At 35.5% G+C, this 24,425-nt stretch overlaps 1 protein-coding gene across 3 annotated transcripts in view; it reads left to right on the top strand.

Annotated features, from left to right (window-relative positions):
- Positions 1–24,425, top strand: part of LOC138696355 (sodium/hydrogen exchanger 9B2-like) — a 92,365-nt gene that overhangs the window by 36,228 nt on the left and 31,712 nt on the right. For 2 of the 3 annotated variants that reach the window (XM_069821178.1, XM_069821179.1), the window contains exons 4-11: positions 535–876; positions 2,705–2,887; positions 4,023–4,201; positions 5,261–5,367; positions 5,447–5,608; positions 6,898–7,041; positions 7,120–7,221; positions 12,485–18,414. In XM_069821178.1, the coding sequence (XP_069677279.1) occupies positions 535–876; positions 2,705–2,887; positions 4,023–4,201; positions 5,261–5,367; positions 5,447–5,608; positions 6,898–7,041; positions 7,120–7,221; positions 12,485–12,727 (1,462 nt within the window). In that variant the 3' untranslated portion in view covers positions 12,728–18,414. Of the gene's footprint in view, positions 1–534; positions 877–2,704; positions 2,888–4,022; positions 4,202–5,260; positions 5,368–5,446; positions 5,609–6,897; positions 7,042–7,119; positions 7,222–12,484; positions 18,415–24,425 lie in introns of those variants that run through there. The other variant, XM_069821180.1, reaches the window with a different exon arrangement.

The following is a 24,425-nucleotide window of genomic DNA, read 5'->3' as shown; positions in this document are numbered from 1 at the left end:
CGCACCAAGCGCTCTAATCATTGAGATACGCCGAAGTTCAATCTACAGCGCCGGATCGAATCCCTCTCCTCTAGTGCTTTTCCGTTTGTGGCCTTACTCCATGTTCGCCATATATGTTGACATGTGTATATTGAGTCAACTGCCATTATACAAGGAGTGCACTCAATTGAGTGACTTGGTGGCCGGGATTCCACAGTATATGCTCTGTTGAGCGAAGAATCTACGTAAAGATATTTTCTGTAGGTAAAAAAAAATTAATCTTTACGTGGAATCTATTAAGCAAGTAGAAAACAGGTAGGCCTGCTATTGATAACATAGATCAGGAGAGGAGCTTAAAAGTCAGGTATCTCATTTGTAGTTTATCTTTGTAATATGTTACGAAAGTTCGCAATTAAAGGATTATAGTAATTATTGATATATTTTAATAAGTAATCTTTTATTGTATAAAACTCTTCATCGTGCAGAATAAAAGAATTGTTAACCAATCTTTTTGTTATTAGGCACATTTAGTCACCCATCCCTTTATGTCCACAGGATATGTTGTTGCTGCGGGGAGCGCTGCGAGCGATTTTGGCACGCTGTGACGTCACACCCATTGTGTCCTAGCAATCAGGCAGTGACACGCTTGTTGACTCTGGTGGTGCTGGGACTGACACTGTGGGGAAGCATATACTCTACAGTTGGCACCATGGCAGGTCCGCAGGGTCAGATGTTCAAGATAGGATTTCTGGGTGTAGCTTCACACTTCGCGGGCTGGCTCATCTCATTCGTGGGGCTGCCTCCCTTGCTGGGTATGCTTCTCATGGGGATCCTGCTGCGCAATGTGGAGTTCATTATCCTTAGCGGACACTTCATGGAAGTGGCGGCCGATCTCAGGTACTCAGAGACATAATATGTGAGATATGTGGTCACTCGTAGGCTAGCGTTATATGTCTCTTCGGAAGTTTTACTGGTTTCGTAGTGTACAATTAAAATCTCAGTGCACTGTGGGTAATTGCTGTCCACAGTATCATGTTGATACTTAAAAAAATGAGTTTCGAAATCTCTTCATATATTATTTCGGTGTAAGTTGAACACTTCTTCTTATATTTGCCGGTTGTAGGTTATATTCCAGTAAGGGCGAACAAGAAATTGCGCGGAATATGTATTATATGTCTTTCTCTTGTTAAATTTTACCGTACCTGATTAATATGTTCCAGCCTGTTATGGGCCATCTTCAGAACTGGTTGGTGCTGGTCTTGGCGCCTTTTTGTGTTTCCTGTGGGGATGTGTTTGTGTAGTGTAATGTGGAGTCACAGAGTGTGTGTGTTCTGAAATTGAGTTGTGTGTTGAGAATTTCATTTGGATGTGCTTTTGTGTGTCTATCTATTTCGTATTGTTCTAGTGTGTTTAGTTTCTGGCTTTTTGGTTGAATATGTAGAATTTCCATGTCATACCACACACCATGTGGCGTATAGAATCTCAAATGCAACATCTGCAACAACTTCTACATAGGACAGATAGACAGATCATTTCAAACACGTTATAAAGAACACATCACAGCCGTAACAAAACTACAGAACACTTCCACATGTACAGAACACATCACAAATGTTAACCGCACCTACAGAGACATACTGTAAACACAGACATGAAAATTCTACATATTCAATCAAAAAGCCAGAAACTAAACACAGTAGAACAATACGAAATATATAGACACACAAACACATCCAAATGAAATTCTCAACACACAACTCAATTTCAGAACACACACTCTTTGACTCCACATTACACTACACAAACACACCCCCACTAGAAACATAAACAAAAGGCGCCAAGACCAGTACCAACCAGTTCTGAAGATGGCCCATAACAGACTGAAACATGTTAACCAAATACGGTAAAATTTAACACGAGAAAGTCGTATAATACATATTCCGTGTGATATAGTGTTAAAAGTTGTGTAATCAAGATGTATAAGAAATTGCGGTTGATTTGCTGCTATTTTGCCTGTAGAAATAATAATCCTTTTCTTTATATTACTGTTGTTAATTTTTTCCCATCCTTGATTCATTTAATGGAGATGAAGAGCATTTGTGAACAATATTAATTCGTAGAGAATACATGATTACCAGTAATTCAAGGGTACAGATATAGGTACATCATAGCTTAATTGGGAGGTTCTGTCCATTTTCAATAGATGTTATCATTTCCTTTGTATTTGGTTGTGCCAGCAGTTAATTCTGTTGCTGTACACAATTTCTTTGTTAATATTAAAATTAATATAGACCTTTCCCAGATTTTATTGTACTTACAGATGGTTCATTGTATATGTGTTATAAAATTATCAATATACATAAAAGAAATTTATAAAAGAATCACTAAGTGTCGGTTTTTGAAAAAGAAAACGTTTGGCTTGAAAAGTTACTGTAAGTGCCGGTGGAAGAGAATGTCACCAAAACCAATTTTAACTTTTTTAAAATATGAATATTTCACAGCTGTTACCTTAATTTCGCCTTCTTTTGTGTAAGAAAAGGAAACAAAAGTGAGCAAATCACAGGTGAAGAACTTAGTCTATTCTAAATTTATATGAATATATTATTTCCACCAAACTTACCAACAATTTTCATTTTAATCACGAAAACGTACTACGAAGAAGAATGCGACAATTTGGAAATATTGCTGTAGGTTTTCTTAATTTCGAAATTGATGTAATTTGCAGACAGATGTCCCTGGCGATCATCCTCATCAGAGCTGGTCTGGGACTCGACCCCGTGGCTTTGAGACGTCTGGGTGGCATGGTGACCAGACTGGCCGTGGCACCGTCCCTCGCAGAGGTCATCTTCATCGCCATCATGACACACTTTCTGCTCGGCCTGCCTTGGGTTTGGGGCTTCCTTCTCGGGTGAGTTACTATTTTGTAAATCGTTTAACACAGTCAATGTAACATTTCAAAGTTAGCTTACTTTGTCACTAACCCATTAGTGATTGCCAGCTTGTAGTCACAGTCGTTGCCACTGAGCAGTGCTGACTGTTCCGATGTCAAACGCCGCTCCATTTTTTTCTCTTGTGTCGCATGTTACATTTTCGTCTCGTGACCAGAATATTGTACGAAATGGAAATATAAAAATTGGAGATTTATCCTTCGAAGAGGTGGAAAAATTAAAATATATTGTAGCAACAGTAATATAAATGACACTCGGGAGGAAATTAAACGCAGAATAAATATGGGAAATTCCTGTTATTATTCGGTTGAGAAGCTTTTGTCATCTAGTCTGCTGTGAAAAAATCTGAAAGAATTTATAAAATAGTTATATTACCTGTTATTCTGTATGGTTGTGAAATTTGGACTATTACTTTCAGAGAGGAACAGAGATTAAGGGTGTTTGTGAATAAGGTGTTTCGGAAAAATTTTGGGGATAAGAGGGATGAAGTTACAGGAGAATGGAGAAAGTTACACAACGCAGAACTGCACGCATTGTATTCTTCACCTGACATAATTAGGAACATTAAATCCCGACGTTTAAGATGGACAGGGCATGTAGCACATATGGGCGAATCCAGAAATGCATATAGAGTGTTAGTTGGGAGACCGGAGAGAAATAGACCTTTGGGGAGGCCGAGACATAGATGGGAGGATAATATTAAAATGGATTTGAGGGAGGTAGGATATGTTGATAGAGAGTGGATTAATCTTGCACAGGATAGGGACCAATGACGGGCTTATGTGAGGGCGGCAATGAACCTTCGGGTTCCTTAAAAGCCATTTGTAAGTAAGTATTACATTTTCGTATTATAACAATGCATTATAGTGAACCTTCCAGGTATATTTCCTTATTTACATTTGTACTTGCTACTGTATATCCTTCACCTTTCCGAGCGGACTTAAGTACTTTATTACTTTGTAAACCACTAGTCTACTTGTCTGCCATGGGTATCCGCTCATAAATATATCTGAAGAATTTCCATGTGCTTTCCTATTTGGCTCCATTTCTTTTACCTTCATGTGGATTATAGGTTTGTGTGCTTGTAATTTTCAGTTCGGTATTAGCAGCCGTATCACCGGCTGTGGTGATACCCTGCCTCTTCAGTCTTGAAGACCGAGGCTATGGCAAGTCTAAAGGAATTCCAACTTTGGTGATTGCTGCTGCCAGTTTTGATGACATCATCGCCATTTCAGCCTTCGGCATCGTCATCAGCCTTATATTCACTGCCCACTGTAAGCATTACAAGGACCATCTAATTATCTGGAATATTATGCAGATATGTTTCTTATATAATAACAATGGGTAGCATACTTAAAATTTTTAGGACTTCAAATACAGTAAAATCTCTCGTATACGGCACCCAAATAACCGGCAAGGCAAAAAATATAATCATTCATGCGAAAGGGAAGAGTCGGACTAAGATGTGAGTGGTTTTCATGGATCGCACATGCCGCATATTGTGTTTATTCTTTACGTTGTTCACGAGTGAAAACATAGACAAAAAAAACCGTTATGTCCCTGGAGTATATCGGGTAGCATCGGTAAACTGTCACTTCGACCTTGCAAACAATGTACAGAGACGATATCTTTAAATTTACCACTTGAACTCGCCCGTTTGTTGGATGAGTCTAAATAGGAAAGTGTGAAATCCTCTTTTCCTACAGTGCGCAAAAATTTCATTCGAGTGATAGATAGTACCCTGACTATTACCGCTAAGCACTGTTGTTGCACAATGGATTCCGCGAAACGCAAGCGAAATGTTCTTATGCTCAAATCACCCAGCGCTACTTTATCGTCTTTATATTTCGACGTTGGCTACACTGTTCTTAACGTCACATGACTCACATGACCGCCATTTAAAATTGTCATAAGGTTACGAAAACTTTCAGTATTTCTTTACGCTATTATATATTATTGTATTACAATAATTATGAACTGATGAATGTACATTACCGTATTGAGTACTAAAAATAAACATTGTACGTATTTCAAAATTTTATTTTTAAATATCTATATGAAAATTACTAAATTTCAACATGGAAAAAAATGTTTGTGCGGTATAGTGTGTCTTTACATAACCTATAAATGTATTTTCCAATTATCCGGCACTGGCTTTGTCCCACAGTTGCCGGATACGAGGAATTCTACTGTATGTCTTTTGTTTACTTTAAGGCAATTTAATAGATATAATTAGACATTATAGTTTATTATCTCGTGCCGCCTTACCTAACTCTACATTTAGGCGTTGACCAGTTGCTAGAATGTTACACACACATTTCCTTCCATTGCAGCCACTTTGGCGATGCTGATCTTGAGAGGACCGTTGGGGATTCTGTTCGGCATGGTCGGGGGCATTGGAATAGGAATATTTCTACGATATGTTCCAAACAAGGATGATGTAAGTCATAAATATTTTAACGCCTTATTTTCTAGTTGAAACCGAAATATCAGTGACTTTCACATCTTCATTATTGCAGCCCCGTGTCACCATGTTCCGGACTATACTGTTGGCTTTTTTGGGGGCGTTCTTTATGTTCGGGAGTGAAGCTGTTGACTACGAGGGGGCTGGGCCCCTGGGAGCGATTGTTACAGCCTTCGTAGCCTCCAACGGTTGGAAGACCAAGACTTTCGACGGCAAAGTAAGTGAAGTTATCAGCAAATGAGCCGCTTTAAGTTAGTAACAAGTCTGTCAAATCATTATTAAATTGGATTGAATTTATTATCATACCCTTTTTATTGTGCATTTTATTTAATTTTTGTATTATTTTCTTTTTTTGTCATTATTTTATTATATTCCATTCCATTAACTGACAAGAAAGAGAATTAAGTGCTAGTAAGTCCAATATATAATTTGCAAATCAATGATTCTATTCGCTAGTAGGACTATTAAACTCACAAGGGAAGGGTTTCGGCTCGAACAGGAATTTCGTATTCAAAATTGGTATACAGGCCCATCTTTACATCTCTGTAAAGTGCCCAAAAGCATTCGTTTGTGTAATGTGTGGTTTGTCTGTTAGAGCACTGTACAAGTTGAGGGGTGAGGAGAGTACTGAACAAGTTAAGAGGCTAGGACACCTTACCCGTAAGTCTAGCCTAGCCTAGAAGCTAGTGCGAGTGGTAAAATGTTTAGAGCTTATTTAAGAACATTTTTCACCAACGTTCTATCTGAAAATATTGCAGCTAATCAAAAATGTACACTGTTGTGTGAGTCATTGAATGTGCACAAGGACACAACTTTAATAAATGAATCGTTCCAAGGCTAAGACATGGAATGTATGATCATTCCACCTGAAAAAAAAAACTAAATATTTCCGACCTCCGGATATCTATTTCCTTAGACAATACAAAATATATGCTCGGAGGATAACAGATTGCATAAGGACTCTTGCTGAGAATCCAGAACTTAACTTGGAAATCGAGTGTTTATAATGAATATGCACTCTGTTATTCATAACCAGTTGTCTGCTCCAGTATACTGCCCTATGCTTCAGTATTTCTGGCAATCAGCTGGTTATATGAATCCTGAACAAGTCTCGGACTTCAAAAATATAATTCAGGTAGCATTTGATTTTTCAGCACTGGAGTGTGGTTCAGAAGATTGTTCAGGTGTTGCTTCTGCGTGTTGTGCTTATTGCTCTGCTCCATGCTGTGTCATGCATTTTATAGAGAATCCTCATGTACATTTTTAAAGAAATGTATTGACCAATACCAACCAACCGGTAAATTACACAAATGAATGCTTTTACGGTCTTCATCACCTTTGAGAGTAAAGCCTATGTACAAATTTTTAATCAGAATTCCTGTTCGAGCTGAAACCCTTCCCTTGTCAGTGCAGTAGTTCAAATTACTATCAAGTAATAAGGAATCGTACCAGTTTTGTGGCTTATGGACAAGAAGAAGATCTCTCACATCTCGTGATGTGTTGCAGGCGGCCGTGGCGGACAACTTCCTAGTGCTGTGGTCCGTGTTCCAGCCGGTGTTGTTTGGCCTCATCGGCACTGAGATCAACCTCTTCATCCTCGACCCCGTAACCGTGGGGATAGGTATCGCTTCCCTCTTCGTCGCCCTCGCTGTAAGTACCCACGCAAGTCTCAGCCAAGCAATTCACTCCCCAAGACCCTTTTAATAAACAGCATTTTGTTCTGTGCAGGCGCGAATTGTGACATCAGTACTCGTAGCTGCAGGAGGCAATCTAACCTGGAAGGAAAAACTGTTCGTTGCCTTCGCCTGGTTTCCGAAAGCGACCGTCCAGGTAAGAGGAAAACATTACACAAAACATCGGTAGATTTGAATGAAAGGGAACGCATCATCGTCTCATTATCATCATAGCATCCCCGTCCCCACCTCCGCTACCACAAGCGACAGTATAATAGTTATTTTTTAACTTGGTTATTCAACGACGCTGTATCAACTATGAGGTTATTTAGCGTCGATGGAATTGGTGATAGCAATATGATATTTGGCGAGATGAGGCCGAGGATTCGCCATAGATTACCTGACATATATGCCTTACGGTTGGGGAAAACCTCGGAAAAAAACCCAACCAGGTAATCAGCCCAAGCGGGAATCGAACTCGCGCCCGAGCGTAACTCCGGATCGGCAGGCAAGTGCCTTAACCGACCGAGCTAAGCCGGTCGCTATCATAGTTATCAGATCAACAAATTAGTATTTTAACTCAGTCAGTGATAACTGTGAAAATGTGGTTAATAATAATTTAACAATTATTATCCTCGTCATCTTAGTCATACAATGCATGCAGCTTCATACAATTTAATAGGTGTGGATTTATTCAGCAATTATACTTACAAATAATGCACAACACTATCAAAATTTTCCCCTAAATCCAGTGCACGGGTCTTTTGACCGTACGTGCTTTGCAGAAACCGGTCCTACTTTGTAGGTTTCTCCCTCCTCACCTATGATTAAATCCAACCACTCTCCATAAAACACACAGATTAATATGCAAATGGTACATAAAAAACACATTATACCATATACCCTAACCTAACTTATCAAAAGTTAGCATTATCTCTTAATCAGTTCGTATCATAAACTACAACAGCTAATGTTCTAAGTTGTCTCTCCTTTAAGAGGAACAATCCAATATTTTGTTCGCATTCTCTATTCCCCATGAGGTCAAGACATGCAAGCAAACCCCTATTCCGACCTAGCATCGAAGGTGGTAGATATTTTCTTCGGAGAAGCTCTGTTACTGTACAATGCGCTAGAATATGTTCCCATAACTCCTTTTCCACACGTAATGGATAGATGCGGTCTCCTTCTTCTGTGACAATTTTATAATCCTTCCATGCACTCAATCTTAATCACGCTTTACTATCTTTGCTAAAAGAATTTATATAGTCACTCCTCTCCTCATTAAGCATGAGGTCTATTTAGGATAGTACTGGGTGAACAGTATACAGCAGAACAGATTTCACGGCCTTGCGCGGCCTTGAATCCCCCACCTCCGCGTGCATAGCTGTCCGGCCGGCCGTGAAACCTCTTCTGCTCTATACTGTTCACCCAGTATAATGTAGGCCTCTCAAATGTTTTATTAAAATCCGTGATAGATTTTTGATTCACCTAGGTTTCATTAATAGTAATAATAATAATAATAATAATAATAATAATAATAATAATAATAATAATAATAATAATAATGGAGTTTACAAACTAAAATGCAATAGTTGTCCACATTTTTATATAGGACAGACAGGAAGACCCTTTCATACAAGACATAATGAACATATTAAAGCTATAACCAAACCCTACATCACATCAAATTACGCAGAACACATTATCAACAATAATCATGACTACAATAATATAGAAACAGATATGGAAATTTTACACATCACACCAAAAAGTTCACAGTTAAACATCTTAGAACAATACGAAATATATAAACGTACAATAACTTACCCACAACATATACTTAATACACAATTACAGTTCAATACCCACACATTATTCGATGTCATGATACGTCATAATACACAAACAACCAGCCCCCACCATAAGAGCAACACACTCCCACCCCTACAACCGAGAAATGCACATCGCAGAATTCAAGATCACCAGTAGTTCAGGAGACACTGACACAGTAGTTCACGTCGAAACGGGCCGTCTGTCCAAGGTATATAACTTTTTTAAAAATTTTAACACTTTTTAACGTGTGACTAAACAACTTTATGTTTTTAACAAACAAAGTGTTAACGTGAACTATAATCAATGAATGATAATAATAATAATAATAATAATAATAATAATAATAATAATAATAATAATATCATCTGCAAGAACTGTAAGGGATGAAGTAAAATTAGCGACACCGAATAGAGGTTTGTCTGTGTGAAGAAGAAAGGGACAGAAAAATTATAACTTAAGAGGTTGGTGCATGAGTGACAAAACATAGGAAAGTGATAAAATGGAAATAGTATGCATGAGTGACAAAACTTAGGAAAGTGATAAAGTGAAAAGAGTGATAGTGACAGAAAAGACGGTAAGGCAAGAAAATATTAGTGAAAAAGGATAAGATACAAGTAATAACCAGAGAGTGATAATAAGTAAGTAGTGATACAAATATAATAAAGAAAGTGGGAATGGAAAGGTAATGGAACTGTAGAAACTACTTCGTCTGAAAATATACAGAGTAGATTAATGGGAATAAGTGGTCAGTGAACGTTAGTGATTCAAGTGAATAAATAAGTTAACAACTATGCTAGAGTTCAACTAATGTAAACAATGTTGGGAACAAGTAATAAGAGGTTGAGACAAGTGATTGTTTAGTTAATTGAGATTAGTAAGAATAAGATAGATAACTAGGAAAGGGAAGGGTAAATAGAAAAAGAAGGGAGGGAAACAGAGGTGAGGGACGTGATAGAAAAGTGATCAAGGTCAGTTATATGTAATAGCCGGGTGTTTAGAAAAAGCGTAAGCAGAATGTTATGTATCCAAGGGAGTGATGGCAATGTATACAGAAATGTGAAGGGCCATCACGATCGATGTAAGTTAGTGGAATAAATATATCAAATAATAATATCATGATCATCATGAGGACTGTAACTCTTCTTTCCAGAGCATTCTCAATCGCCTCACAGATTTTAATCAATGGATTTGAATTTATGTACTTACTTTGGTTTAGGATTGTCTCCCATTCTGTTCATATGTTTCACCCAATTTTTTTCGATATACTGTTTTATGTCATCCTTTAGTTTAATTGCTTCTAATTTAGATTTTCGGATTTTTCTACTTCATATATTCTTCGTTCATGTTCTTTGGAATTGTTCATAATTCAAAACCATAGAAAAACATCGAAGCTGGCATAATTTAACAGAATTTTAAGAATATTTCGTGCATGACTTTAAATTTTATTCTGTTCTTTCACTGATATAGAAATGTTGTGTCATAGTTATACGTACATTATTTAGTTTAAAATCGTTCAATGTAGTTTGTCGTTTTTTTTTCGACTATTTTCGAGCTAGGAAGGATAAATTTTTAATAGTAGGTTTTCTTAGAAAGTAATTTATAGATAAGTATTGTTAGACATATTAATAAATATATATTTTTTGTCCTTCAGCGTTATAACCGGTCTTTGTCGATAATAATCGTGCATAATATGTCACATTATTGTACCAGAGCTGTAAAATGTTACCATGTTAGCTAAAACGTCATGACTTCTATTATGACGGCATAACTTGTGCCATAAAGTTAACATTATGAAAGTATTTGCCATGCTATAATATTTAATACACAATTGTTGTCATAGCAACCCCTTTCTTCATAGACTATGATATCAAACTACTCATCATTACAAATCTGATGTTGTTTCTTCATTAATTGTTATATAATTCTGTCGTCCAATGCTTCGGTCGTTTCCTAAAAATTGACTTATGCCATAAAATATAACATTTTTTTACTTGATTATTCAACGATGCTGTATCAACTACGAGGTTATTAGCGTCGATGGAGCTAGTGATAGCGAGATGATATTTGGTAAGATGAGGCCGACACATTTGCCTTAAGGTTGGGGAAAACCTCGGAAAAAAACCCAACCAGGTAATCAGCCCAAACGGGAATCGAATCCGCGCCCGAACGCAACTGCGGACCGGCAGACAAGCGCCTTAGCCGACTGAGCTACGTCGGTGGCTAAAATATAACATTATAAACTTGTTTGATAATATACTATTACACTGCAACTTATCGAATTGTTTTTCTTAAGACTAAAGTTTCTTAGTTCTGACACTTGTAAAGCATTTATAGGCCTGCTTTTACAGGAATTTTTATTACTTATTTATGGAATACAGCCTGTCTTTGGAGATAAATTTTGAATTTTTTAATAATGTTTTACACGTAGCTTATCTAATGCTTAGAATTTAACTATGAAATCATTATCCTTATTGTTTTTCAATAAATCGTACGACAGTATTTAACTATAAATTTTTTAATTCAGTTTTTTGATGCTGGCTAAAGAGACAGAGCTGTATACTTTCTACAAAAGTCACAAAAGACACACTTTTTATACTAACAATTATACAATTTCTCAGATATTCTAGTTCCATCCGCCCAGTGTGCCCAAGTTCTAAACGACATTTCATACAAGTTGAGAGGAAGCGAAGGCATTTCTTTCCCCTTCTACTTGTCCTGAGTCCGTCAGAAACAGAACGGTAGCTGTTACCTCTTATACCTGCACCCCCCAAGTTCTACACACAAGAAAATAAAATATTAAATAAGTACATAAGTGAATATAAAATACAGTGGCACAGATGTTTAATAATTACATGCGTGAGTATATTTTAATGCCGTTCTTACAATATTTTCAACTAAAATTTAATTAAGGAATGTTAGTTTGTATTATGAAGTCAGGGGGGGAGTGACTGTGCAGATTGTCCCATTGTGTATGCTATAGAGTAGCAACTAGCGGTGAAAAAAAAAACATTTATCTTCTGTTCTCAGTAGCTTTTTAATGTGCCAGTTGATATAAACAACAATAAAATGCAATATAAACGCTTAGTATAGACTCTCGAAATGTAGATTACCGGTAAACGTTTTCAATAATAAGAATTTTCACTATTTTCAAAGTCAATTACTCGAACGTTAGTGAGATGGACAATAAGATCTTCCCTTTCACGGATGGTAAAGAGTGTGAGTAGAGGGGGAAGGCCTATCAACCAAACTGAAATGGGGATTAGTAGTGGTGGTAGTGGTAGTGGCAGTGATCTTGCAGGAGTAGTAATAGCAGTAGCATAGCAGTAGTAATAGTAGTACAATAATGTTACGATATCAATAGGCACATTAAACCAAGACCATGAATAGTCTATCCGTCATGGGTGGGCAAATATTATTTAATATACAGTAATAATTATCTTCGGTTATCAGATTCATGAACACATTGCAGTTTCGGTGTGAATTAGTTCAATTCTCACTTTTGGTGGCATTGCGATAGAGATAAGAGAGTGTTACGATAAATTTGCCCTCCTATCCCAGAGCAGTTTCAATGAGTATGGCTGTTACAGGCCGCCATCGGACCAATCGCTTTGGACAACGCCCGGGAGATAGGCAACGAAGAATACATCTCTTACGCCAGCAAAGTGCTGATCGTGGCGGTGCTGGGGATTCTGATCACCGCGCCAGCGGGAGCCTCGCTCATCACGTTCCTCGGTCCCCGTCTGCTCAGAAAGGAGACAACGGCCAAGAACCCCACCGACGAGAATGTGGAACGGGCCGAAGAAGCCCCCGAAAATGAAACCATACACTAAACACAATATAGGATGTATTAAGATTCGTATCGGTAACTTAATTTCCTCGGGATCCGTTACAGAATGTAGGATCCATCACTGAAAGTTTAAGGGGAGAGGATGGTATTTTTTGGTGAAAAATAAGTAAATTTAAAAAAAAATCTTTAAAATACTCTATGATATGTGTGGAATGCATAGCATAACATTTTGTGGGTATTTGTGCCCTTATCGGATGTTGAGTCGCCATTTTAAAACTTCCTGCGTTATGGGTTTTTAAATCACTCGCCCACTTTTATTGTTGTTTCTGGTAAATTAAATTTTAAAAAAATCTTTAAAATACTCTTTGATATGTGTGAAATGCGTTGTATAACATTTTGTGGGTATTTGTGCCCTTATTGGATGTTGAGCAGTCATATTTAAATTTCCTGCGCTATGGATTTTTATGCAGAGCCAAAAAATCGAAAAAATCGAAAGAGAATTGGGAGGACAAATTTAAAAGGTACGCAAAACGCATCCTTGCAAGGGGTTGGTGGCTGTACAAAACTAAATATGTGAGCTCCAAGCCTGTTGGCCACTAGTCTCACTCCGGGTTACGCTGCTCCACTGAAGGAACTCTAGAAAATTTTGGAGGGGATTTTGGATTTTTAAATCACACGCCCGCTTTTATCGGTTTCCAGTAACTTCATTTTTTTTTGCTACATTGCCAGACAAAAATGGATATAATTTCTGAACTATTAAAGATACATGCATGAAATTTAGAACACACATTCTTTAGACTATTACGAAACTTTTCTCTGTAACAGAATTTTGTTAATTGATTTCATTTTAAAAATACGTCCGTTTGTTTGCAAGAAAGGAAATCAGAAAATTATTAAATTTTAATTGTTAATTTTACAAACGTAGGGACTAATATCAAAATTCTGTTACAGACAATTTGTAGAACATGCTTTTGCAAATACATTGCAAAAACCTGTTTGAATCTATCTTTAAAAATGCTTTAGATATATCGTTTTTAGTACAATTCTGCATTGGGTATATATATTTATTTTTTTCCAAATTTGGGCCCCCAAATAATTTTTTTTAATATTTATATTTGGTTGAGTTGCTACAGCTATGAGCTCTCTACATACAAAAAATTAATATTTTACACCAAATAGGAAAAAAATAAAAATAAAAAAAATTCCACTCTCTCCCCTTAAATGAGCGGGCGTCCTGAACATCGCTGATTTCGAGATCCATCATTGCGTGGATTCCGATTTTGAAGTAGAAGTAGAAAGCTGATTCTTTTTCTACGCATCATCTTCATCTGTAAATATTTCATTAGCCATTATTACGACTAGCTACCCAATGGGACTGAGAAGTAGTCCGACTTGTAGCACAGTAAACGCGACGGATCACACCTTCCTGCTCTCCAGTCATTGATTCATTATAGAAATCAAAGACTGGATATTATTTTAATTATTTCCTCCTAAACTTCATCCCTTTAATTATGCCATATTTTTTATTATTTATGATATTTATATTTTCCTATCTTCCGCTGTAGGCTACATCAAATGGCAGCGTTTTCAGCGTGTTCTTGTTGGATTTCTAAAAGAAAAATGGAGATTTCTTTCCACAGTAACTGAGTATTGTGTTTTCTCTGTTTTGTCCAGTGTTGTCTTACGGTCCTGTACTATGCTTACTAAACGAACAGAGAATATCGTTATTATGAATATATTTCTGTAGTTAAAAATCGTCATGTCAATGAGGACGCAACAGGCCAAAGAACCCAATCCTTGAAACAGATGATTTCTCTGGCACATCTATAAGCCAGAAGATATTTCTGTCACATACCTGTTAAAATATAGCAAGGAAGTTACTGCTATGTAATTTGAATTATAGAGATGAAATTTGTCAAACGAATTATTGTGGAGTGTAACACAAAACAAGTCATCGGTATAGCTGAGAGTTGATGAGGGGATCTCGAGTTACTAAGGGTATGCTCGGACATAGATTCAAATCCCACAAGGGTTCTATATCAGTTTCAGTTTATCTCAGGGTCTCTCCATTAGTAAGGCGAATGTCAGATAATCTCATGGAAATACCGTGGATTTCTCTCGCCAAATATCATCTCGTTATCATCAATTGAAGGGTTCAGAGCCATAGTGGGCCAAGCGCCATTTATTAAAAACGGAGAAAGCAAGGGTTAAAGTTAAGTGAATACCATAGTTTAATGAAGATTGCCATATCATTTAGTTTTAATGTGTATACTTTATATTACTTGCTATATGTTTCCATTGAATTATGGTAATAACTTCATTTTAACCCTTGTTTTCTACAGTTTTAGTAAATGGCGCTTGGCTCACTATGGTTCTGAACCCTTCAATTCTACCCGCACCAAAAGAGAGCACACAAAACATTTCTCTTTACATTTCCTTTTCTGACATGAAAAGTAATTTAATGACATACTTATTACAATACTTTACTAAGTAACAATTAATGCAAATTATTTCAGTCGGCAAATGAACTGAAAAGGGATTGAAACGGCGCTGTTTCCATTACGAATACATAGAAAGAAATTATTCATCACTGCATAACAAGAAATTGCATGTTAGTCAGTTTGATCCCTTAGGGAGAAGAAAACTATACCAGAATGGTATCAGATAAAGAGAGCAAAGAACTTTACTTACAGTTAAATTTCCATGAAGATTTGCATCGAGGACAAACTTTGATTATGTGATATCCATAATATTTTGACTTCAAACGTATGTCTCAAAATTGAGGCAAATAATGATGAATGGGAAACATTTTATGTGCAAATCAGATATACTAAATATGACTTATTGAAACTATAGGCACCTTACAATAATGTACCGGTAATTTAAAATTAATCTTCTTTCAGTTTTTCTTTTCTCTACTGTTTGGAAAATTAAATATTGATGTTTATACAGAGTGGAAATAATGTAACTCTGCAGATTGAAGTGGGTAATACAGAGCTATTATTATCACACGTCCTAGAAAACAGCGGCCGGCCGCGCCCTGCGTGGTTTCCGCCGTGCGCATAACCATTTCTCCGGCGCTTCTCCAATATATAACAGTACTAACAATAAATGTTCAATAATTTGGACTTACCATGCTCACAGCCGTTGCTGAAAATGACCTCCGTTTGCCGCCACACACAACTGACATTTTCTGATAAACGAATGAACAACACTCTGAAGTTCCACATTATTGATAGCTTGGGTTTCTTCTCATGCAAGCCTCAAATTATTACTGATTAGTCTCGTACCGAAAATACGCCTCAATTTCCTCATTGACACGGCAGCTCATTAGCAGTGGCGGAATCTTGTTGGAAAAAAACTGACAATCGTTCCGCATAAGAACAGTACGTTTTCTGCTTGATTTTCGATTCTTCACTGAGTGTGTTTCTTTTAATCTTTTAGCGAGTCGTCTAATTGTTTTGGCAGAAGGCACAGGTCTGTTTGGGAACTTTATTCAAAATTTTCGTCTTGTTTTCGCACACGACCTTCTGCCTTTTATGTACGTATTGTACATATACACACATTCACACAGTGAGAATTTATTGCTAGCCATTACTTGAATACACAATAATAACTGAACTTTATACACTAACGTTGTACACTTGAAGAATCGAGAGTTCCATTACACAACTTCTAAGTACACTGAATGCCATATGGCTATTGGAGCTCGATTGCGCGGGAGAAACGGTTAGCACGCGACAGAAACCACGTAGGGCGCGGCTGGTAGTCCGGCCGCTCTTTTCTGGGACGTATGATAATAATAGTTCTGTAGATTATATTAAAATAAGTGAAAAACTTATTACGCATTTTGTAATTAAGTAAATAGTTAATTAGAACATTAGGTTGAAAATCTGCTAGTGTGGCAATAACGCAACGTGCGGCTTATTAAGAAAACTTACACGTACTCGGTATGGATGGCGGCAGCGTTCCGTCCTTTAGTTACCGCAGTAGGGTTGCCAGACTATGTAGTGGTAGGAAATAACGATAAATGTTAATCGGAATTAGGCTTTAGGCTTTCGGCATTTCCAAAGTTTCGGAACTGCTGTAAGTTACATAGAGGTTCCATTCATCAGGGCAATGGGTAAGACCAGAGCGATCGCCTGCTGCTTAGTCGTCCAGATTAGCCTGGCGCAAAGGTCCAGGTCTTACCTTTTGATCCGATTATGGAACCTATATGTAGTCAAGTTCCAGGACATGATGGAATTCTCAAAAGCCTGATTTTGATCGCAGTCACCATGAAAACCTATAAACTCAGATAAATGTTAATTTTTTATTTAATTTCCAAGAGAAGCGTCCAATTTATTTAATAAAATGTAAAGGCACAAATCATTTTTATCAGTATTTTTAATGCTAAAATTAAAAATTAGATTCGTACGGATAGTATTTATCAAGTGAAACCGTGTTAACATTTATACCTAGGGGAAAATTATTTTCTCTGAGAAAGTTTATTCATTTAGGATTAATATTGTAGGCTATTTGAAATTTTTGTTATACTCTATCCAGGGAATAAGCTGTTTAAATCTGCAAGGCCATATTACTTCCAACCTGTATTACTCAGAAGTTAATATGTGGCGTAAAATAGAATATGATTGCATGGTACAAAGTGGATGTGTTCCCCTCTCTCAGATTTACGTTTAGTTGGCATATAGCGGACTGTGAACTGTTTTTATCCTTCAGTGTAAAGGAGTTTTGCATTTAAATAGATTAGATTATCATGTTTATTTTTTTACATTTGATATATTTATCTTTTGAATACATTTCAGAATCATAATTACATCAAATAAGCAAAGTTTAATAGTAGTGAGTGAAAAATGTAAGATGGCTAAACAAACACACAGACTGTGAAGTGTAATAGAAGCAATGCAAGACTCTCTACACCGTATAAAATCTTCTAACAAAGTAACATAGTCTGTTCTTATATCATTAGTATAGACACACTAACCAGTATTGGCTTCATTTGTATATCAGAATTGACACTAACATGTCCTAAGACTTCAAGTATGATTAGAACTGAACTGGTTAACTGATTTTAAACGGGGGTATTAAAATATTTGCAACAGCATAATACTTTATTTTATTACATTAATATTAAAATAATTACAGCAACAAATGTTTTCACTGAAGTGGTTAATATAATCAATATTATATTCACTACCAAATGTCGTGTCTAGATAGTTCATGTTAAATATAAGTAAAATTAATAAACGAAATACATGAATATTTAGTGAATATTACCGTTTGAGTTGCAGTGGCAACAAAGCGCTGATACACACTGACATATGTGTGAAAATAAAAAATAATTAAAAAATGTTGATGGACCTAAAAACGTGTACCCTTGTGATTATTACAATTCCTGTATACACCAGTACGGGACAAATAAATATGTATAGACGTTACAGTATTATGTCTGCAAGGAAGTCTTGTTTTCATCTTTAGAGTGGCGTAAGCCAGCTACAGTTTCGCAACGGTTAATGTGTGTAACTTTATCCATATGTCTAGAATCTAGATCATAGTCGTAGTTTGAATCTCGCTTAAGTATAGACACTTGTATATTGTAATGCATTTGGGATTATGGGTGTAGACTTGTGACCTGCATGAACCCATTCCTGCGAGTTAGATGTGAGATTATGAAACAATCTTAATTAATGTCAAAAGATGTAAAATATAATAAAGAATTATTTATTTGTATCCACAGACAATTAAATTTACTGACAATCATACCACTCCTGTTCTTCCTCTGGCATCATGTCTGTACAGAATAACTTTCTAATAATAATAATAGGACAAGACATCTGTGTTCAACCAGTAGTTCTATGCATCCTTACATCCACTCTGTGGACTTCTTAGAACATAGCATTAAAATTGCTTTTATCCATCCAACATGAGAGTGACACCTCCGAACAACAAAAACAAAGAAACTTGTCATGGTAGTACAAAAAATCCCATTTCTTGTGTAATAAGATAGTATCTGAACAACAGAAACAAAGAAACTTGTCATGGTGATACAAAAAATCTCATTTCTTGTATAATAAGATAGTGCCCGAACTACAGAAACAAACAAATTTGTTATGGTGATACAAGAAATCGCATTTATTGTGTAATAAGATAGTGCCCGAACTACAGAAACAGATTTGTCATGGTGATACAAGAAATCGCATTTCTTGTGTAATAAGATAGTGCCCGAACTACAGAAACAAAGAGATTTGTCATGGTGATACAAGAAATCGTATGTCTTGTGTAATAAGATAGTGCCCAGACTACAGAAACAAACAGATTTGTCATGGTAATACAAGAAATCGTATGTTTTGTGTAATAAGATACTGCTCGAACTACAGAAACAAACAGATTTGTCATGGTGATACAAGAAATCGTATGTCTTGTGTAATAAGACAGTGCCCGGACTACAGAAACAAACAGATTTTTCATGGTGATACAAGAAATCGCATTTCTTGTGTAGTAAGATAGTGACCGAACTACAGAAACAAACAGATTTGTCATGGTGATAAAGAAATCGTATGTTTTGTGAAATAAGATAGTGCCCGGACTACAGAAACAAACAGATTTGTCATGGTGATACAAGAAATCGTATGTCTTGTGTAATAAGTAGACATCGGATTTTTAGGCACTAAAAGTTGCAGTTTTAGGCGCCTAAAATAAGCTCAAAATTTGTAAAATTAGGCTCTATTTTAATGAAAATAGGCATTTTAGGCACATCAAGGTATCATACTTATTTCTTTCACTGACATTTTTAGTTAAACACTAAAATACGCACAAAAAGTATGTTTAAACATTAAAAAAGAATACTATATTATATTTATAAACAGAGCTACACAAATTTAATATATTGAAACTAATGAAATAATGATTATTGATATCAAGATTACTCATTTTAAGTTAATGAAATTCAGTTCCATGCTCAGACTTCATTATAATTATCTGCACAGTACACCACCAGAATTTTTTCTAAATTCTCCACAGTTAACCTTTGCCTTTTGTCACTGAGAATCATTTTGAAAGCAGAAAAACTTCTTTCAACCAAAACTGATGTGAGAGGCGCAAATTTTAAATTAGGTACAATATAAACATCAATACTTACTGGAACATTTACACTTTCCCCCGATATCACTCTTGATACTTTTTCCAACAATGAAAATCCTACATTCTTATTTAATACGTTGTCCCACTTATCTTTAACTTTTTTTCCCAGTTTCGCCCAAAGCAGAATGTATGTTCACTTGAGCTTCCTTTACTATTGCTATTTGGCTACAAAGAGATTGTTTTTCACGTTCTAATTGTTCAATGCTTGCAGGTATGAAAGAAAAGTTTGATGTTATGTAGGCAATATCGTTTTTCACTCGTGAGTCATTCAGACAATCTTTCACTGCTTTCACACACGCTGCACTACCAGTTTCAGGTAATTTATCAATAACTGTGACCACTTCTTTAAAATACTTAGAATAATACACCACTGACTGAATCCAGGTTCCCCATCGTGTAACAACCGGCTGAGGTGGGAGTGGGATATCTGGAAAGTTCTCTCTGAATATTGAAATCCTGGATGGGGCTTTACAAAAACATTTTTTTGTGTTAGAAATAAACGAATTGACAAGAGGAAATTCATTCCGGATTGTTTCAGAAACCCTGTGAAGGCCATGTGCTAGACAGGTTACATGCGTGAGGTTAGGATAAAATGTTTTAAGAAGTGGAGCTGCAGCAACCATGTATGAGGCAGCATCAGTACAAAACAACACAACTTTAGAATCGTCTATATTACCTGAGTATAAAGACTGTAGGCCTTTATTTACAAAATAAGCAATGGCTTGGTTATTCACTTTCGAAAGTTCCTTAACACATACGAGGTGTGGAATCGAAGGTCCATCAGGACTAAGTTTTCCTACTACCATATTTACTATATACCTATTCATAGGATCTGAGGTTTCATCCACAGAGACCCATATGTAAGAATCACCTATATCCTCTCGAATGGAAGCTAAAGTTTCATTGTATATTCTGTCTAAGTAATTTTTTCTTAGGGTCGACTCAGATGGGATATTTTGTTTGCAGTATTTTTGTAAAAACTGTCTTAAAACCGGATTTTCAATTGCATCCCAGGGAATGTTAGCAGCAACAAACGCTCTGGTTAAATCAGCATAGAAATTGCTGCTGAGATTGGATGAAGTAGGCTGTGTTAGTAAAGTTTGTTGCAGTTGATTTTTGTGCTGAGCTTTAGCCTTATGAGCCGCTCCTTGCACATGCTGCTTTAGGTGGCACTTCTTTTCTTGCGAAATATAAAAATGTAAAGTAAACTGAATAAAATTAAAATAAAATCCTAATTGTTGTATCGCCGTATTTCTATCACAAAGTTAGTGGGTTCGAACAATCAAAATTTTAATGACCTGCAAATACTTTAACTATCGGAATTTAAAAGGTTAAAGTGTAGTGGTCTTAAAAAGAATTATACCTCAGGATAGCTCAGTCAATGTATAGGCCTACTCATTAAAATTAATAGAATTTATATATTTCAACTATTGTTACATACCTGTTTGCTACAAATCTTGCAGAATATTATTTTTCCATCATAAGTGAATTCTGAATATTCTGTTAGCCATTGCCCGATCAATGTAGATTTTGCACTTATATTTTTCGGCATTATCGCGTTAAACTTCACAGGAAAACGTCCTACCGCTCAAAACTTCTCAACACAAATAAGGTGAGGGAAAGAGCAACTGTTGACGAGCATTCAAATGAACCGTTGTTATTGAGATTCAATTGGACAAAAATACAAAGTTCCACTTATTGTTGCATTTCCTGGTAGTGTTAACACTAGGAGGGCCATTCTTTTAAATATTTTGTAACGGTTTACCCTACTAATTCGCAGTTTTACGACTTTTCATAAATATTTCAAAAACACTATTTCTCCAAAAATTGTGATTTTATGACACTCTGAAGGGCAGTACAGCTAATCGGTTTCAGACCGAAAACAGTCATTTTTATAGTATAGTATATCTCTGAATCGGTAGCAGCACATGTTGTGATTGTTGCCTGCTTCAAAACTAAGGTTGGTTCTTTGTCGGCATTTATGCCTCCAAACATGTTAAATTCGGTGAAATCTATTGCGAGTGTCGTGAGATTCAAAACATTTTGTTTCCTTTATCAGTGGTTTCATGGCCGGTGTGAAGCAAACTTTCCACTTTTTAAATGCCTTAAATTTCGCAGTGAATGCATGTATAAATTATAAAAAGTAAGAGTAAAATGCGCAGCTTTACAGTGAGTTAGGCATTTTTAGGCGAATATTAACAAATTAGGCTCTAATAACCGTTTTAGGGCATTTTAGGGCACTATAAAACTCTTTGAATACCTTTCAATTAATAATTATTTTTACTTTTCTCCTAAAGAAACAAAATAGGCATTTGCCCTAGAATCCGATGTCTGCTTATAAGCCAACTGGTGTACCAACAATCATAATAAAAACAGAATTGCAAATATACAACAATCAAACGGCATAAGCTGCATTGTGTTTGATATATCAAACGGTGGGATATAATGGGTTTGGATACAATAAATTGGTAAAAGTTAATAAATACAATAAACGCGATGGAAAAGTAATATACTTTAAAAATAGCATTGATATTAGTGTAATAGAAGCTGAAATAGAGCACTGTAATTCATTTCGTTTTAAGATTAAGCTTGATAAGAGTGAAATTTTTTTCACCGCCATTTATAGATCCCCTAAAAACAATAAAAATGATTTCATAGATAATTTAGAGCAGTATTTATCCAATTTAGAAGGTTGTCACAACCATATTATTGTTGGAGACATAAACATAGACATATTAGAAAATAGTATAGATTTAATTGGCAGTAAATATATGAATGTTCTCCATGAATATGGTTTTGTAAATTATTTAAATGCCATCACTAGGCCTTCAATAATTTCTGGCACATGCATCGACCATATATTTCTAAAAACTCAAAATAATAATTATAGCTTCATACCTGGCGTTCTATCTAGTGCTATTATCGATCATTATATTGTTTTTAGTTTATTAAAAATGTCTAACAATGAATGCAATTCCAGGCCGTCTGTTACTCTCTCATCACAAAATATGCAACAAATGAATTATCCTGATATGATTACAGATTTTCTAAAAGAAACCTGGGAATCGGTCTATAATTTTAATGATGCCAATGCCTGTTTTCAAATTTTCTACAATTTAATCATAAAATATATAGATAAAAATACTATTATAAACAGTAATCAGAAAATTTCTAATAAATCCAAGAAAATGAAACCCTGGATCACGGCCGGCATTATTAATTCTATTCGTACAAGAGACAAACTTGCTTTAAAAATTAAAAAGAATCCAAGTAACGTACAACTAAAAGATTACTACAGAGCATATAGAAATGTGTTAACTCTTATCATTCGAAAAACGAAAATTAAATATTGTGAATCCAAATTTGATAGATACAAAAATGAACTTAAAAAATTCTGGCAAGTTATAAATGAAGCTACAGATGTAAATGTACAAAATAAACAGCCAATCAAGGAGTTAAAAAACGATAAGGGTGAAATATTAAATTGCAGAAAAGAGATTGCAAACGAATTTAATAATTATTTTTCAGAGATAGGACACAAAGTTATTTCTAACATTAATAAGTCAACTTTTAACTCTTCTCTACAAAATCAGACACAAGATGAACATTTAGCTTCCTCCATGTTTCTTTTCCCTATAACTGAAGATGAAATTATTATTTTGGTTAAGAAATTAAAAAATAATGTTGCTCCTGGTATAGATGGAATTAAGAATAATACTTTCAAAATTATTATCAAATATACATTAAAACCCATGGTTCATATTTTTAACTTATGTTTTGTGCAAGGTATATTCCCAGATGTTTTGAAATGTGCCATAGTAATTCCAATATACAAATCTGGAGATAAAAATAATTTAAATAACTATAGACCTATATCTTTACTTCCAACATTTTCCAAATTGCTTGAAAAATGTTTAAAGAATAGATTAATAAATTATTTAGAAAAACATAAAATCCTCTCTAAAAATCAGTTTGGTTTCCGCAATAATATTTCTACTGATGATGCTCTTATTAATGTTACTGGAAAAATTATCAATGAACTAGATATCGGAAACAAATGTTTGGGTATTTTCTTGGATCTACGGAAAGCTTTTGACACTATCAATCATAATTTACTTTTGGACAAACTACATACTATTGGAGTTAGAGGTATAGTTTTAAAATTATTCCAATCATATTTTAGTAACAGAAGGCAAATGACCAAAATTGAAGATCAATTTAGTGAATACAAATATATTGATATAGGTGTACCGCAAGGAACAATTTTGGGACCTATTTTATTTCTAATATATGTTAATGATCTGCTAAATATACATTTAGAAAAATTTAATGGATCTATATGTTCATATGCGGATGATACAGTAGTTATTTTCAGTGGTTTTTCTTGGCAGGAAGCATATAGAAATGCTAATATAGGTGCTAACATTGTTAAAAAATGGCTTAATTCCAACTTCCTTTCTTTAAATATATCTAAATCAACTTTAGTTCCTTTTTCGTTAACAGCTGCCAGTGTTCAAAATTTAAAATTTAGCGATGAATATAGACTAATAATACACAGTGAAAATTGTTTAGATCCCAAATGTTGTAAATGTCCACCATTG

The sequence above is a fragment of the Periplaneta americana genome, chromosome 3 (assembly GCF_040183065.1).
Source record: "Periplaneta americana isolate PAMFEO1 chromosome 3, P.americana_PAMFEO1_priV1, whole genome shotgun sequence".
Lineage (NCBI taxonomy): Eukaryota > Metazoa > Arthropoda > Insecta > Blattodea > Blattidae > Periplaneta > Periplaneta americana.
The sequence above is the reverse complement of the archived record's forward strand: the minus strand, read 5'-3'. Positions and strand labels throughout refer to the sequence as shown.